Here is a 13,362-nt window from a genome sequence, read left to right on the forward strand (position 1 = left end):
ATGATAGTTTCCGGATTCAACCATATTAATGACCTAAGGCTCGTGTTTCTGTGTGTTATTATGTTATAATTAAGTCTATGATTTGATAGAGCAGTCTGACTGAGCGATGGTAGGCACCAGCAGGCTCGTAAGCGTTCATTCAAAATAGCACTTTCGTGCGTTTTGCCAGCAGCCCTTCGCAATATATTGCGCTGTTTATGACTTCAAGCCTATCAACTCCCAAGATTAGGCTGGTGTAACCGATATGAAATGGCTAGCTAGTGGGCCGGGTGCGCGCTAATAGCGTTTCAAACGTCACTCGCTCTGAGACTTGGAGTAGTTTTTTCCCTTCCTCTACATGGGTAACGCTGCTTCGAGGGTGGCTGTTGTCGATGTGTTCCTAGTTCGAGCCCAGGTAGGAGCGAGGAGAGGGACGGAAGCTATATTGCTACACTGGCAATACTAAAGTGCCTATAAGAACATCCGATAGTCAAGGTATATGAAATACAAATCGTATAGAGAGAAATAGTCCTATAATAACTACAACCTAAATACATCTTACCTGGGAATATTGAAGACTCGTGTTAAAAGGAACCACCAGCTTTCATATGTTCTCATGTTGAGCATGGAACTTAAACGTTAGCTTTTTTACATGGCACATATTGCACTTTTACTTTCTTCTCCAACACTTTGTTTTTGCATTATTTAAACCAAATTGAACATGTTTCATTATTTATTTGAGGCTAAATTGATTTTATTGATGTATTATATTAAGTTAAAATAAGTGTTCATTCAGTATTGTTGTAATTGTCATTATTACAAATAAAGAAATACATATAAAAAATAAAAATAAAAGATCGGCCGATTAATCAGTTTCGGCTTTTTGGTCCTCCAATAATCGGTATCGGCGTTGAAAAATCATAATCGGTCGACCTCTATTGTGGAATAACTAAAATGTTGTTGATCCATCCTCAGTTTTCTCCTATCACAGCCATTAAACTCTGTAACTGCTTTAACGTCACCATTGGCCTTATGGTGAAATCCCTGAGCGGTTTCCTTCCTCTCCGACAACTGAGTTAGGAAGGAAGCCTGCATCTTTGTAGTGACTGGGTGTATTCAATAACTTCACCATGCATTGGAAAACCTACCTGGTCATTGTGGTTGAATCTGTGTTTGAAATTCACTGCTCAACTGAGGAACCTTACAGATAATTGTATGTGTGGGTAACAGAGATCAAGGGAATCATTCAGACATCATGCTAAACACTAATATTGCACACAGAGTGAGTTCATGCAACTTATTATGTGACTTGTTAAGCACATTTTTACTCCTGAAGTTATTTAGGCTTGCCATAAAAAAGGGGTTGAATACTTATTGACTCAAGAAAATTTCAGATGTACATTTTTTATACATTTCAAAAAATGTCTAAAAACATAATTCCAGTTTGACATTATGGGGTATTGTGTGTAGAACAGTGACACAACATCTCAATTGAATCAATTTTATACTCAGGCTGTAACACAACAACATTTGGGAAAAGTCAAGGGGTGTGAATACTTTCTGAAGGCATTGTATGTTAGCATGTCAACAGAATGGTACCCTGAGTATTACCTATGAGCTTTTGTCAACAAGTCTAACAGCTAAGGAGGCTAGAGTAAGAGCTGTATAAGCAACAAATATAAGTAAGACTAGCTGCTGACATGAACCCAGATAGGACAATAAACAAAAGTTCAAAACCTGTTTCTTGCTGGGGTAGAGTTTCAGCGAGAGTAGACACAGGAGAGGACACACACAGTACACACAGTACCTCTTCTCTGGCCTTGCCCCCGCTGGCTGCTGCTTTAGGCTGGAGCTGCACCACGGCTCCCAGCAGGGCAAACGCCTCGTTCTGGGCAAAACTGATGTTAGCATTGTCATGGAGACCAAAGATCTCAGGTGTGTCGTTGATGGGCAGGCCACGGATGTACGCCAGGTAGCCCTGAGAGACAAGCAAAACGGATATTAGTGGTTGTTGGTTGGGAATTAACCAGTGTTTATTAATGCTTAGTCAGACCAAACTAACCGTCTCATTCTCTGACCTTGATGTCGAGCTCAGTGTCGATCTGCCTGTAGACTCCGGAGGCGGAGTAGGCGTAGTCGGTACCGAGCACAGCAGGACAGTAGAAGTCCTCCAACACGTTGAGGATGCAGCGGCGGTCCCAGTCATCGGTCACACGTCCACCATAGTTGATCTCCCCCGCAGTGTACTTCAGAACCTGGACAGATGGAGTAGAGAACGACGGCACAATCAATCACTGACAGAACGCAGGCACATACACGCACCAGAAAAAAAGGACACACTGAAAAATACAAAATGCATAATCTTGCTAGAAGTATTTGTTTCAGCTGATAGTTCAAATATTTGTAATAAGAATAATATTTCAATGACAATAGAAACCAATTTGGAATATTTGCAGTGTGTCAGACAGTGGACAAGGACGTGTGAAGCTTTACAGGGAGAGAAGAGAGATACGTTTTAGGACTGTAGACAGGAATAGTGGACAGTGGAGAATAGCTAAAAGAATGGGACCAGAGATAAAAGGGTAGGAAATGAGAGGAGATAAAAGGGTAAGAAATGAGAGGAGATAAAAGGGTAAAAAATGAGAGGAGATAAAAGGGTAAAAAATGAGAGGAGATAAAAGATAAAGAAGGAGATGGGAGATGAAAAGAGAAATACTAAAGGAAAAGCTAGAAGAGAAGGAAGCTAGAAGAGAAGGAAGAGAGAGAGAGAGAGAGAGTTAGAGAGAGAGTGAGAGAGAGGAGAGAGAGAGAGAGAGAGAGAGAGAGAGAGAGAGTTAGAGAGAGAGTTAGAGAGAGAGAGAGAGAGAGAGAGTCTTCCCCACCTTATAGGGGATGTCCTGGTACTCATCCAGGAACATCTTGAGCTGGCTGATACAGATGCGCAGGTCACCGTCAGTGAACTCATACGGGATGTTGAACCCCAGTGGGCCGAACTTTCTGCGCTCAATGGCATTACCGTGGAACAGACACAGAGACAGGAGCAGGGACTTAAGCTCTGCAGCCTGGAGAGGAGAGGAGGAACAGGGGACAGCGTTAGACGAGGGGTCTGGGTATGTAGTTTTCCACTTGAATTACACAATACAGTAGTACACAGTATAGTATGGGAGTGACAGGAGCCAGACCCTGGTGCAGGTAGTGATGAAGTCATCATTCAGGCTTAGGTAGGTCTTCAACAGGTTGGCCTTGATGCCTCTGGGAGGCTCGATGGTCATCTTAGAGCCATTCTGTAGAATAGACACGGGGAACTTGTTGCTGGGAAGGCTGGTGAGCCACAGACGGAAATCCCGGTGTACCTGAAGAGGTGTGAATAGGGTGTTGGCAGGTTTAAGAGTGACAAAGGTTTCTACATCTCGCTTTACTGTATAGCTTCAGTTGTGTGTTTGTGTGGATGTGTGTTCTTCTAGGTGAGCCCACCTTATCTGGGTCAATGTTCTCAATGAGTCTCTCCATGGAGGGCATCCAGCTGGGTGCCAGGTGACAATTCTGGAAGAAGACCCACTTACCCCTCTCCATGGCACTGTGCATCATGGCCTCAGCCCAGGGACCCTGACACACAACCACAACACACAGGACCAGTTGCACAGAGGTCTCGAGATGATACCAACATGACAGTGAAATACTGTAGATATCACAAGGCTTCGGTTCAAACATCATGATTTTGAGCCTAGGATTAATTCTGTCTGTCTCAGTTATTTCTCAGACTGGCTTGCACTCATGGTGATGGTGAATGTAGCACGTCTTTAGAAGGGGATACATACAGGACACAGAGTCCTAGTCCTCTGGCTAGAAATAGACTGGTAATTATCACTGAGGTGGGGAGACTAAGCTTTTCTTAGCATGACAAATGAGAGTGACCTCATTGGGAGGATTAATTTCCAGTGGGATGTCCCGTGGGTGGGAGGAGTGAGTTTTCCCAGGCATTCCCCAGGCCCTACTGACCTGCCCCTGGCCCAGGGAGATGGCACTCATCTTCTTGGAGAACTTCATGACGTCAGCAAACTTGTAGAGGTCAGCGGCAGGGTCGGTTCCGGGAGATAGGACGAAGATGAGCGGCGTGGAGGGGGACGACTCCTTAAATACAACAGACAGATCTGATGCCTGGGGAGAAATGGAAGGAAGGAGGGAGGGATGGAAGGAAGGAGGGAGGTAGGGAGGGAGGGAGTAAGGAGAGAGAGGTACAGTACAGAACGAGGTATGAGAAACATCAAATAAACAATGAGGTGACCTACATTGGGAAAAACTCTGATGAGTTTATATTGTAAATATTTAAGCCAAATGGCTTTAGAATAAACCTGGTGGCAAAGTGTTTACACTGAGTTGGATACAAGGCAAAACAACATACCAAAGATGGCATTGACAGTGGCACTGAGGTAAATGCAACTTAGGATGTCTTCACTACCCAGAAAGGCAAAAGTGCAGCACCTGTGGCTCTATGAAGCGCTGGCCCAGCTGAGCAGCAACAAAGTCCTGCAGGCCGTGAGTCATGCGGTCAGCTCTCAGGCAGCGCAGTATCAACAGCTTCTGGAAAGAGTCCAGTTGGGTATTCCATTCCCCTGGGACCGGCTCCCTAGGCACACACGCACACATCCACGGACACCAGTCAGCAGTCAGAGTAGGTGTAATTTGCAGTATCTATTAACACACTGAAAACTAGCATGTGTTGTGTCTACACTCTTAGAAAAAAAGGTGCTATCTAGAACCTAAAAGCTTTCTTAAGCTGTCCCCATAGGCTAACCCTTTGAAAAACCCTTTATGGTTCCAGGTAGAACCCTTTTGGGTTCAATCTAGAACTCCTTTCAAAAGATGGTTCTACATGGAACCAAAAAGGGTTCTCCTATGGGGACAGCCAAACGAAGAACCCTTTTGGAACCCTTTTTCTAAGAGTGAAGGGTTGGCAGGCACAATATCAGTGGCACGATAATCAGAAGTATCATGGCAAGTGAACAAAACATGAAGCGGACTATATTTCTTGGCTATAGTACACAATAGTTTACATAGGACCATAAAGTTCAGTCTGCTTGGTGTTTTCTTTTTTGACATGGAAAATCAAGTTTTGTGGTATTGCGATATGGGTATCAGGACAACCCTAGCTGTGCTTATAAAAAATGTAGCTTCTGTGTTCGTGTGTGTATACAGCACATCTCTGTGAATCTGGAAGAAAGTATTTGTGTGTGTGAAGACCTGTTTGGCTCGCTGCTGTCAAATATCCTCTTGAAGGCCTTCATGTGTTTGGGGAAGCTGTCTGCCAGGCTGTTGAAGGTGGGCAAAGCGCTGAGGCCCAAGATGTCCTGCCAGGCACGCTCAGACAGCCACCTCACTGCAGGGTTGGACAGCTGCTGCTGGGGCATGCCCCCCGCCAGCAGGTACCGCCACTCGGACTGGCAGGTGGAACACAAACAGATTATGAGCACAGATACACTTTAAAAACAACAATACAGACCAAACACTAAACACCACCAGTTCCTCCTACCATATCGATCTTGTTCTCATTCATCATGATGCGAGCACACAGCAGGAAGGCGAACATGAGCTTGTGCTTCTCAAACAGAGAGCGGCACACGTTGCTGTACAGGCTGAAGGTGAAGAACTCATTGATGTTGATGATCCTCTGCTCCACCGTGTCTGGGAGGGACACACAGGGCCAACACAATGGGAAAATAGTTTATTAAGGGGGTTGGATATATTCACGTTACCTTTGGTGCTTAATGATACATGCTACAGAAAAGTGTTTGGCCACGATTTTTACATTGCTGTGATGTTAGCAGTTAAGCATTCAGTTGTGAAAGGGTTGTCCTAAAATGCATACACATACAGTATGTGTGTCTACATTTATGTGGGTGTGTGAGTTATCTTTACCTGCCCTCTCGGAGTTGGCAATGCCCGACATGAAGATGCCCAAAAACCACTCCAGGGAGTACTGGTACATGGGGTCCACGTTGGAAAGGTCCGATACGCAGAAGAAGAGAATCTGAGTACGCACAGCCACAGGGACATACTCCAGACGAGTGGCATCAATGTCCCGCTCTGTCTCCTCAGCCACCATCACTTTGGCCTGACAATGACATCAGCCTTTGTATGGTCATAGTGCCACATCAACGACTCAACAGTTGATTGAACAGTAACAGTATGTTCTTCACAAAGGGGCAGAGTTAAAAATACACTTGGAAATAACACGTAAAAGCCTTATTTTGGGAAATCCAAAGGGGTCAAGTTGAAGTGTGGTGGTTACACTGCTCCCCGTGTCTGACCTGGATCTCTCCGGCCTTGATCTTGGAGGCTCCCAGCACCCGTATGAGTTCCTCATCGTCCACAGGGTTTCCCTCTGAGGAGCTGAGGCGGAACAGGATCTGGTCTTCTATCTCCTTCAGCTCCTGCTTCATACGAGCGTTACTCACTATCAGCTGGTTCTTAGCCTCCTCCAGGTCAGGCCTCTCCTCAGCCACCACCCGACCCAGCAGCTGGTCCTCCAGACCACTACACACACACACACACACCACACACACACACACACACACACACACACACACACACACACACACACACACACACACACACACACACACACACACACACACACACACACACACACACACACACACCAGGTCAGAAGTCAACCGGCCAGGGAGTAGGGGCCAGTGTCTAAGTGAAGGTGGGTGAGCACAATACCTGGGGGACAGGGTGAAGTTGATGAGGGTAACCTTAGTGGAGATCTCAGGGGAGTAGTGTGGGTTGGGTAGCTTGGTGGTGATGTACATTTTGAAGTCATCGTGGTAGGGAATGACAGCGTCTCCCAGCTTCAGAACTGTGCTGCCCTGCTGCTTGAACGTCTGAGGGCAACAACAAGCAACAACTGCAATGAGTTGACTTTATTGTGTGTTGACTGAGTCATATCGACGTGTTATGTGCCCTAGGCAAGGACCTGTCGCAGTAGGACGGGTTCTAGAGCAGGGTCTAATTCCTCTCCGACGTTCTCCAGTAAGCAAGGCTTCCCGAAGCGAATGGCATTTTCCAGACTACGCAGGAAGTCCCGGTCACTCAGCTTCATCACGTCCAATCCATTGTCACGCTCCTGAGAAGAAGAACGAAGCAGGGTTCAACCATCATGTCTAACCAATAGCTTCTGCATATACATAGGAAATATATGACCATATCCCCTTTTAAATACAGGTGTCTCACATTACATACAGATGCTGAAATAAAACAACATTTACTTACACAATGTAAAGTAGGACATTTTGGTTCTCTCTATTTTCTAAAGATACTATCTAAAGCTGTGCAGTAATGGTTGTGGATAATGAGAGTATTAGCTCTATGGCTCCCTCTGTGGACTATGTTTGGAATCAGACCAGTACACAGGAATCGCTGAACATTCTCACCATGTTTTTGACCCACTTGTTGGCCTGTCCCTGTGGGTCGATGAAAAGAGCCCAGCGCTGAGAGTACTGTGTTATCACACCATTTTCCACCGACAGGTTATCCTTAGGCAGCCCTGTGATCTATACGCACACATGCACACAATGGGATATTGGGATTGTTTTACATTGCTATATTATTTGACACCCCGGGTCAGTCTTCTGACATAGAATATTATGTTGCATCTGTGCTAGTAGTGTTGTGAGGGGTTCTGACCTGCCAGGAGCGGATCTTGACCTTGTCCCCTAGAGTGCTAATGAGGTTGGGCTCCTCTGTGTGGGGCACCCCCTGCTCTTTAAAGCCACGCAGCCACTCATCTGCCATGGAGGCCCGGTACTCTCCCTGACAAGGTCATATACAGACAGCACACCAAATCAACACAATGGTCATCCATGGGTCATTCTCTCCACAAAATACCTAAAAGCACTACTTACTGTGACAAAACTCTGACTAATACCACAGCATAACACATACATGTAACAGTAGCACAACAGAGCAGCACTCACAGTAAAGGGTCCCAGGTAGGCCACATATCCTGCTGCTAGCAGCACGTCTCCTGACACGTTATTAACCATGTACTCCAGGTGCTGCACGGTCTCCCTCCAACGCACCTTCTCATCCGCTAGCCCTCCAATCAGCTGGAGAGACACACACAACACTCATAACATCAGCACCCACAGACACAGTAGACAACACTGAGTTATGTCTGATGTAAATAAATAGGGAATTGCAGAAATTACATTGGAAGCGGGAAAAAAAACATGTGTAAAATGAAAAGAACAAAGTGACAGTGTAACAGCTAACAGTAGGGTTGCAAAGTGGGGAATATTACTGGTAATTTTGGAAATGTACCAGTAAACTCACATCATTTTTTTTTTACTTCCAAGGATTTTAGGTCATTTTAATAACATATAAAATATATAAAATAATAAAATATAATATTTTTAATGTGGAAAATAGAATCACAAAGCTGTGAAACATTATACTAAGTATCACCCATCAACAAATTGAATACGTTGCTGTTTCTACAGGGAATATCCTTTATATTTTTACAAGTTATTATTTTATTTAAAGAGTGACTTCCCCTAAAAAACAACTTCTCATTTTGAAAATGGCCTATGTGGCATCGATATGAGTCAGAAACATTTACTCTAGTGTCAAAATTTACTACAAAGTGTAAATAGGATAATTCAGTCTCGTCCAAAATGGAGATTTGCGAGATGATAGGAAAAAAATGATATGTCACTCAATGAAGGGTACTGTAACAGTATTCCATGGGTTGGGTTTATTTTAATGGCCAATTTGGTTTGACATTCAATATCCCTATGGGGCAAGTTATGGACCATTAGTAAATTACACAATGTACAATATTTTAAAATGTCAATAGCTCCAAATTTCAATGAATTAAAAACCCTAATCAACTTAATTTGTAGAAATTAATATACAAATATTGAAATCATTTAATGAGACACCTAAAAGATGTTCAATAGGACTATATTGTGCAATTTACATTGTGTAATTTATTGACTGTTTCTAACTATCCCCAGAGATAGGCTATCCAAAATCAAACCAATTTTGCCACAGTCGCACACCAGCCGAATGAATCTAATTGGCAAAAATAATTTGGCTTACTCTTCCCACCTGCGAACACACACAACAGACACCCACATCAAACCACACCTCGAAACCAACTCACGTTTGAATTCAGTCACAGCCGCTAGCATTTCTTAATAAACCAAACGTGGCCAAATCAGGAAGTGGAGTCGCCCTTGAAGTACTGTTTGTAAACATATCTTTGTTGCAAATGTTGCAGGGCCAAACTGGTGGCAGTTGTGAAATAAGTCAATAGTTGGAAGAGTTAATTGCAATTACATTAAAAGTCATTTGATGTTTTTTCATTAATTAGGCTATTTTGCAGTGCTTTGAGCCAGATCCTGCCAGAAAAGGATCAGTCAACTCTCCGTTTTGGACTGTTTCGTTACGTAACCTATATGCCAGGATCCAGTACTTCTCGAGGCATGAAAAAAATAATCAGTCTGAAATGTAAAGATTCAAATAAAAGTGGTCAGAGTTAATTTGAGTTGCCTCCTCTGTAATTCTGCTGCCCCCTAAAAAAAAGTAAATGTGAAAATGTTTTTTTTTAGCCCGTGCCTGATATTCTAGAATTGATTCTGGTTTGGCCGGCCCGGGTTTATTATTTGCACAACATCGTAACCTAGAGATCAATAGCTTATTTTTCTTTAAATAGCCTAGCTGTGGATTGTGTGTAGCCCAGTCACAAGGCATCGCCTTCATTCGGTAAAGTGCGGCAAATCTGTCAGTGAACAGCATACAGCCAAAACAGGCCTTTCGCAATATTTCAAATACAATCGTGGGTTTTAATGCAAATGGCTCCTGGTAAAAAGAGAAGACTCTAATGTGTCTGTAGGCTACCAACATATTTAATCAACTTCCAAATTGGCCTATTGCGTGAACAGCATTTTGTTTTACAAAGTAAAACGAGCGAGATAGGCTTTTGGCACGAGCGCATCGGCCATCACCGGTGAGTGAGCTGTGCATCATTGGGTGAGTCAGTGAAAGTGGAAAGCTTTTTTAGGACTATAATTTCCTCCTCATATTGTTCACACCTAGGCCTAGGATATTCATGGATTCAAGACAAGGTTGTTTTTAATTGATCTCATTCTCAGTTAGTCCATGTAAAAGGCATCTGTCATTTCAATAATTTTTGCAGTATTAAAAAAAGATTCAACTTAAGTCGGCAGCCATGTAAAATGGCATAGAATTGCATGAAATGTGTTTATAACAGGCCACATTTTTCCCATGTGTGCAACCTCTGCAAGTGCCTCTACCTACTCTACTTCTCTATGCCACTACACAAATATGATGATATGCATGCAATGTTTTATTATAAAGGCGATTCTTTCAATGTGTTCCAGTACCTCAGAGCTCCTCAGGTCACCCTCCTCTTGTGCTAACTTTTTGTTTCCGGCACCCAATTTACAAATTAAGCACTGCTACTTTCTCTTGAACCATATGTTCTATCTACCAGAAAATCATGGACAACATATATATATATATATATATATACATACACACACACACATATATATATACATACAGTTGAAGTCGGAAGTTTACATACACTTAGGTTGGAGTCATTAAAAGTCGTTTTTCAACCACTCCACAAATGTAACAAACTATAGTTTTGGCAAATCGGTTAGGACATCTAGTTTGTGCATGACCCAAGTCATTTTTCCAACAATTGTTTACGGACAGATTATTTCACTTATAAGTCACTGTATCACAATTCCAGTGGGTCAGAAGTTTACATACACTAAGTTGACTGTGCCTTTTTAACAGCTTGGAAAATTCCAGAAACTGATGTCATGGCTTTAGAAGCTTCTGATAGGCTTAATGACATCATTTCAGTCAATTGGAGGTGTACCTGTGGATGTGTTTCAAGGCCTACCTTCAAGCTCAGTGCCTCTAAGCTTGACATCATGGGAAAATCTAAATAAATCCAACAAATCCACCAAGTCTGGTTCATCCTTGGGAGCAATTTCAAAAACCTGATGGTACCACGTTCATCTGTACAAACAATAGTACGCAAGTATAAACACCATGGGACCACTCAGTCGTCATACTGCTCAGGAAGGAGACACGTTCTGTCTCCTAGAGATGAACGTACATTGGTGCGAAAAGTGCAAATCAATCCAAGAACAACAGCAAAGGACCTTGTGAAGATGCTGGAGGAAACAGATACAAAAGTATATATATCCACAGTAAAACGAGTCCTTTATCGACATAACCTGAAAGGCCACTCAGCAAGGAAGAAGCCACTGCTCCAAAACCGCCATAAAAAAGCCAGACTATGGTTTGCAACTGCCCATGGGGACAAAGATCGTACTTTTTGGAGAAATATCCTCTTGTCTGATAAAACAAAAATAGAACTGTTTGGCCATAATGACCATCGTTGTGTTTGGAGGAAAAAGGGGGAGGCTTGCAAGCCGAAGAACACCATCCCAACCGTGAAGAACGGGGGTGGCAGCATCATGTTGTGGGGGTGCTTTGCTGCAGGAGGGACTGGTGCACTTCACAAAATAGATGGCATCATGAGGTAGGAAAATGATGTGGACATATTGAAGCAACATCTCAAGACATCAGTCAGGAAGTTAAAGCTTGGTCGCAAATGAGTCTTCCAAATGGACATTGACCCCAAGCATGCTTCCAAAGTTGTGGCAAAATGGCTTAAGGACAACAAAGTCAAGGTATTGGAGTGGCCATCACAAAGCACTGACCTCAATCCTATAGAAAATTTGTGGGCAGAACTGAAAAAGCGTGTGCGAGCAAGCAGGCCTACAAACCTGACACAGTTACACCAGCTCTGTCAAGAGGAATGGGCCAAAATTCACCCAACTTATTGTGGGAAGCTTGTGGAAGGCTACCCGAAACGTTTGACCCAAGTTAAACAATTTAAAGGCAATGCTACCAAATACTAATTGAGTGTATGTACACTTCTGACCCACTGGGAATGTGATGAAAGAAATAAAAGCTGAAATAAATAATTCTCTAGTATTATTCTGACATTTCACATTCTTAAAATAAAGTGGTGATCCTAACTGACCTAAAACAGGGAATTGTTACTCGGATTAAATGTCAGGAATTGTGAAAAACTGAGTTTAGATGTATTTGGCTAAGGTGTATGTAAACTTCCAACTTCAACTGTATATTACTCAAGTTTAAATTACCAAAATGTACACAGATTACCAAAATGACCCGTTAATAACCCAGATTTCTTTTAAATCTGGTAATTTTGTAAAAAGTCTTTGCAACCCAAGTCAAGCAGTGTATGGTCTGGCCTCTATATCCTTTTAGATTTGTCCTGCACCTGCCAAGCCAGCACAAATATGTGTGTTGTTATCAGTGAGCTTTCAATCAATCAATTAAATGTATTTACAAAGCCCTTTTTACATCAGCAGATGTCACAAAGTGCTATACAGAAACCCAGCTTAGCAATGCAGAAGCTTTGTCCCCGCCTCTCTCTCTCTCTGACCTTGTCTGCGCGGACCAGGCGGTTCTCACACAGCTGGCACTTGTTGTCCAGCTCGTCCCTCTTGGCCAGACAGTCATGGTACTTGCCCTGCAGCGTTGCGATGCCCTCTTCCACCTGTGCCAGCTTCTCATTGGCATCGTCCAGGATGAGCTGGGTCGCAGCCAGGTCCTCCTGGGCCTCCTGCAGAGCTTTCTGCGCGAACACGCACAGGAATGAAAGATACACACATCAACACTCACACAAATAGTGTATATACAGATGCAATAGTCTTGTTATACAAGAGAGGGCAGCATTTAAAGCAAATATATTCATACCCTTTTAGGCTCCACACCCTTGGCCACAAAGTGGTACACGTGCATGGCTCGCACCCACTGGCAGATGGAGGTGCAGGCCTTGGACACCTTGGCAATGTTGGCTGGCTGGAACTCTTCATTATCAATGTAGGGTTGCACTAATTTGATCACGGAGTCTGGGATATTTTCCTATAGAGGAGATCAGTGCCAAAATGATTCCAGTCAAAAAGCTCCCTTTAAACTGAAGGAAAGTAAAAAGCTTTGTTTGGGATAACGTGTCCTCAGGACACTGACATACTTTGTCAAATTTGAAGAGGCCCTCTAGGAACTTCCCGGGGTCCTGCAGAAGGCTCTTGCCAGGCTCCCAGTAGTCGTCCACCTTGGTGCCTGGCTTCTCTCCGGCCACCTTCTTAGGCTTGATGGACCTCATGATGCAAACAGCCTCTATCACCAGTTTCACCCCATGGGGCGGGCGCTGCATGGCCCTCACCTGGAGAGCCCCAGCCCCAGTCACACCATTACATACAGTACAACAGCCCTCAGAGTACAGAGCAATCTAGGAAA

At 43.6% G+C, this 13,362-nt stretch overlaps 1 protein-coding gene across 2 annotated transcripts in view; it reads right to left on the reverse strand.

Annotated features, from left to right (window-relative positions):
* The window catches only part of dnah1 (dynein, axonemal, heavy chain 1), a 58,632-nt gene that overhangs the window by 8,298 nt on the left and 36,972 nt on the right, over positions 1 to 13,362 (reverse strand). For both annotated transcript variants that reach the window (XM_014133372.3, XM_045691785.2), the window contains 19 exons: positions 13,097 to 13,288; positions 12,820 to 12,987; positions 12,506 to 12,697; positions 7,959 to 8,090; positions 7,669 to 7,794; positions 7,416 to 7,535; positions 6,959 to 7,108; positions 6,706 to 6,866; positions 6,288 to 6,513; positions 5,896 to 6,091; positions 5,510 to 5,661; positions 5,221 to 5,417; positions 4,462 to 4,606; positions 3,979 to 4,137; positions 3,454 to 3,585; positions 3,162 to 3,332; positions 2,862 to 3,041; positions 2,058 to 2,234; positions 1,787 to 1,957 (listed from right to left, as the gene is read on the reverse strand). In XM_014133372.3, the coding sequence (XP_013988847.1) occupies positions 1,787 to 1,957; positions 2,058 to 2,234; positions 2,862 to 3,041; positions 3,162 to 3,332; positions 3,454 to 3,585; positions 3,979 to 4,137; positions 4,462 to 4,606; positions 5,221 to 5,417; positions 5,510 to 5,661; positions 5,896 to 6,091; positions 6,288 to 6,513; positions 6,706 to 6,866; positions 6,959 to 7,108; positions 7,416 to 7,535; positions 7,669 to 7,794; positions 7,959 to 8,090; positions 12,506 to 12,697; positions 12,820 to 12,987; positions 13,097 to 13,288 (3,147 nt within the window). The remainder of the gene's footprint in view (positions 1 to 1,786; positions 1,958 to 2,057; positions 2,235 to 2,861; positions 3,042 to 3,161; positions 3,333 to 3,453; positions 3,586 to 3,978; positions 4,138 to 4,461; positions 4,607 to 5,220; positions 5,418 to 5,509; positions 5,662 to 5,895; positions 6,092 to 6,287; positions 6,514 to 6,705; positions 6,867 to 6,958; positions 7,109 to 7,415; positions 7,536 to 7,668; positions 7,795 to 7,958; positions 8,091 to 12,505; positions 12,698 to 12,819; positions 12,988 to 13,096; positions 13,289 to 13,362) is intronic.

The sequence above is a fragment of the Salmo salar genome, chromosome 12 (genome assembly GCF_965601325.2).
Source record: "Salmo salar chromosome 12, fSalSal1, whole genome shotgun sequence".
In the NCBI taxonomy this organism is placed as follows: domain Eukaryota; kingdom Metazoa; phylum Chordata; class Actinopteri; order Salmoniformes; family Salmonidae; genus Salmo; species Salmo salar.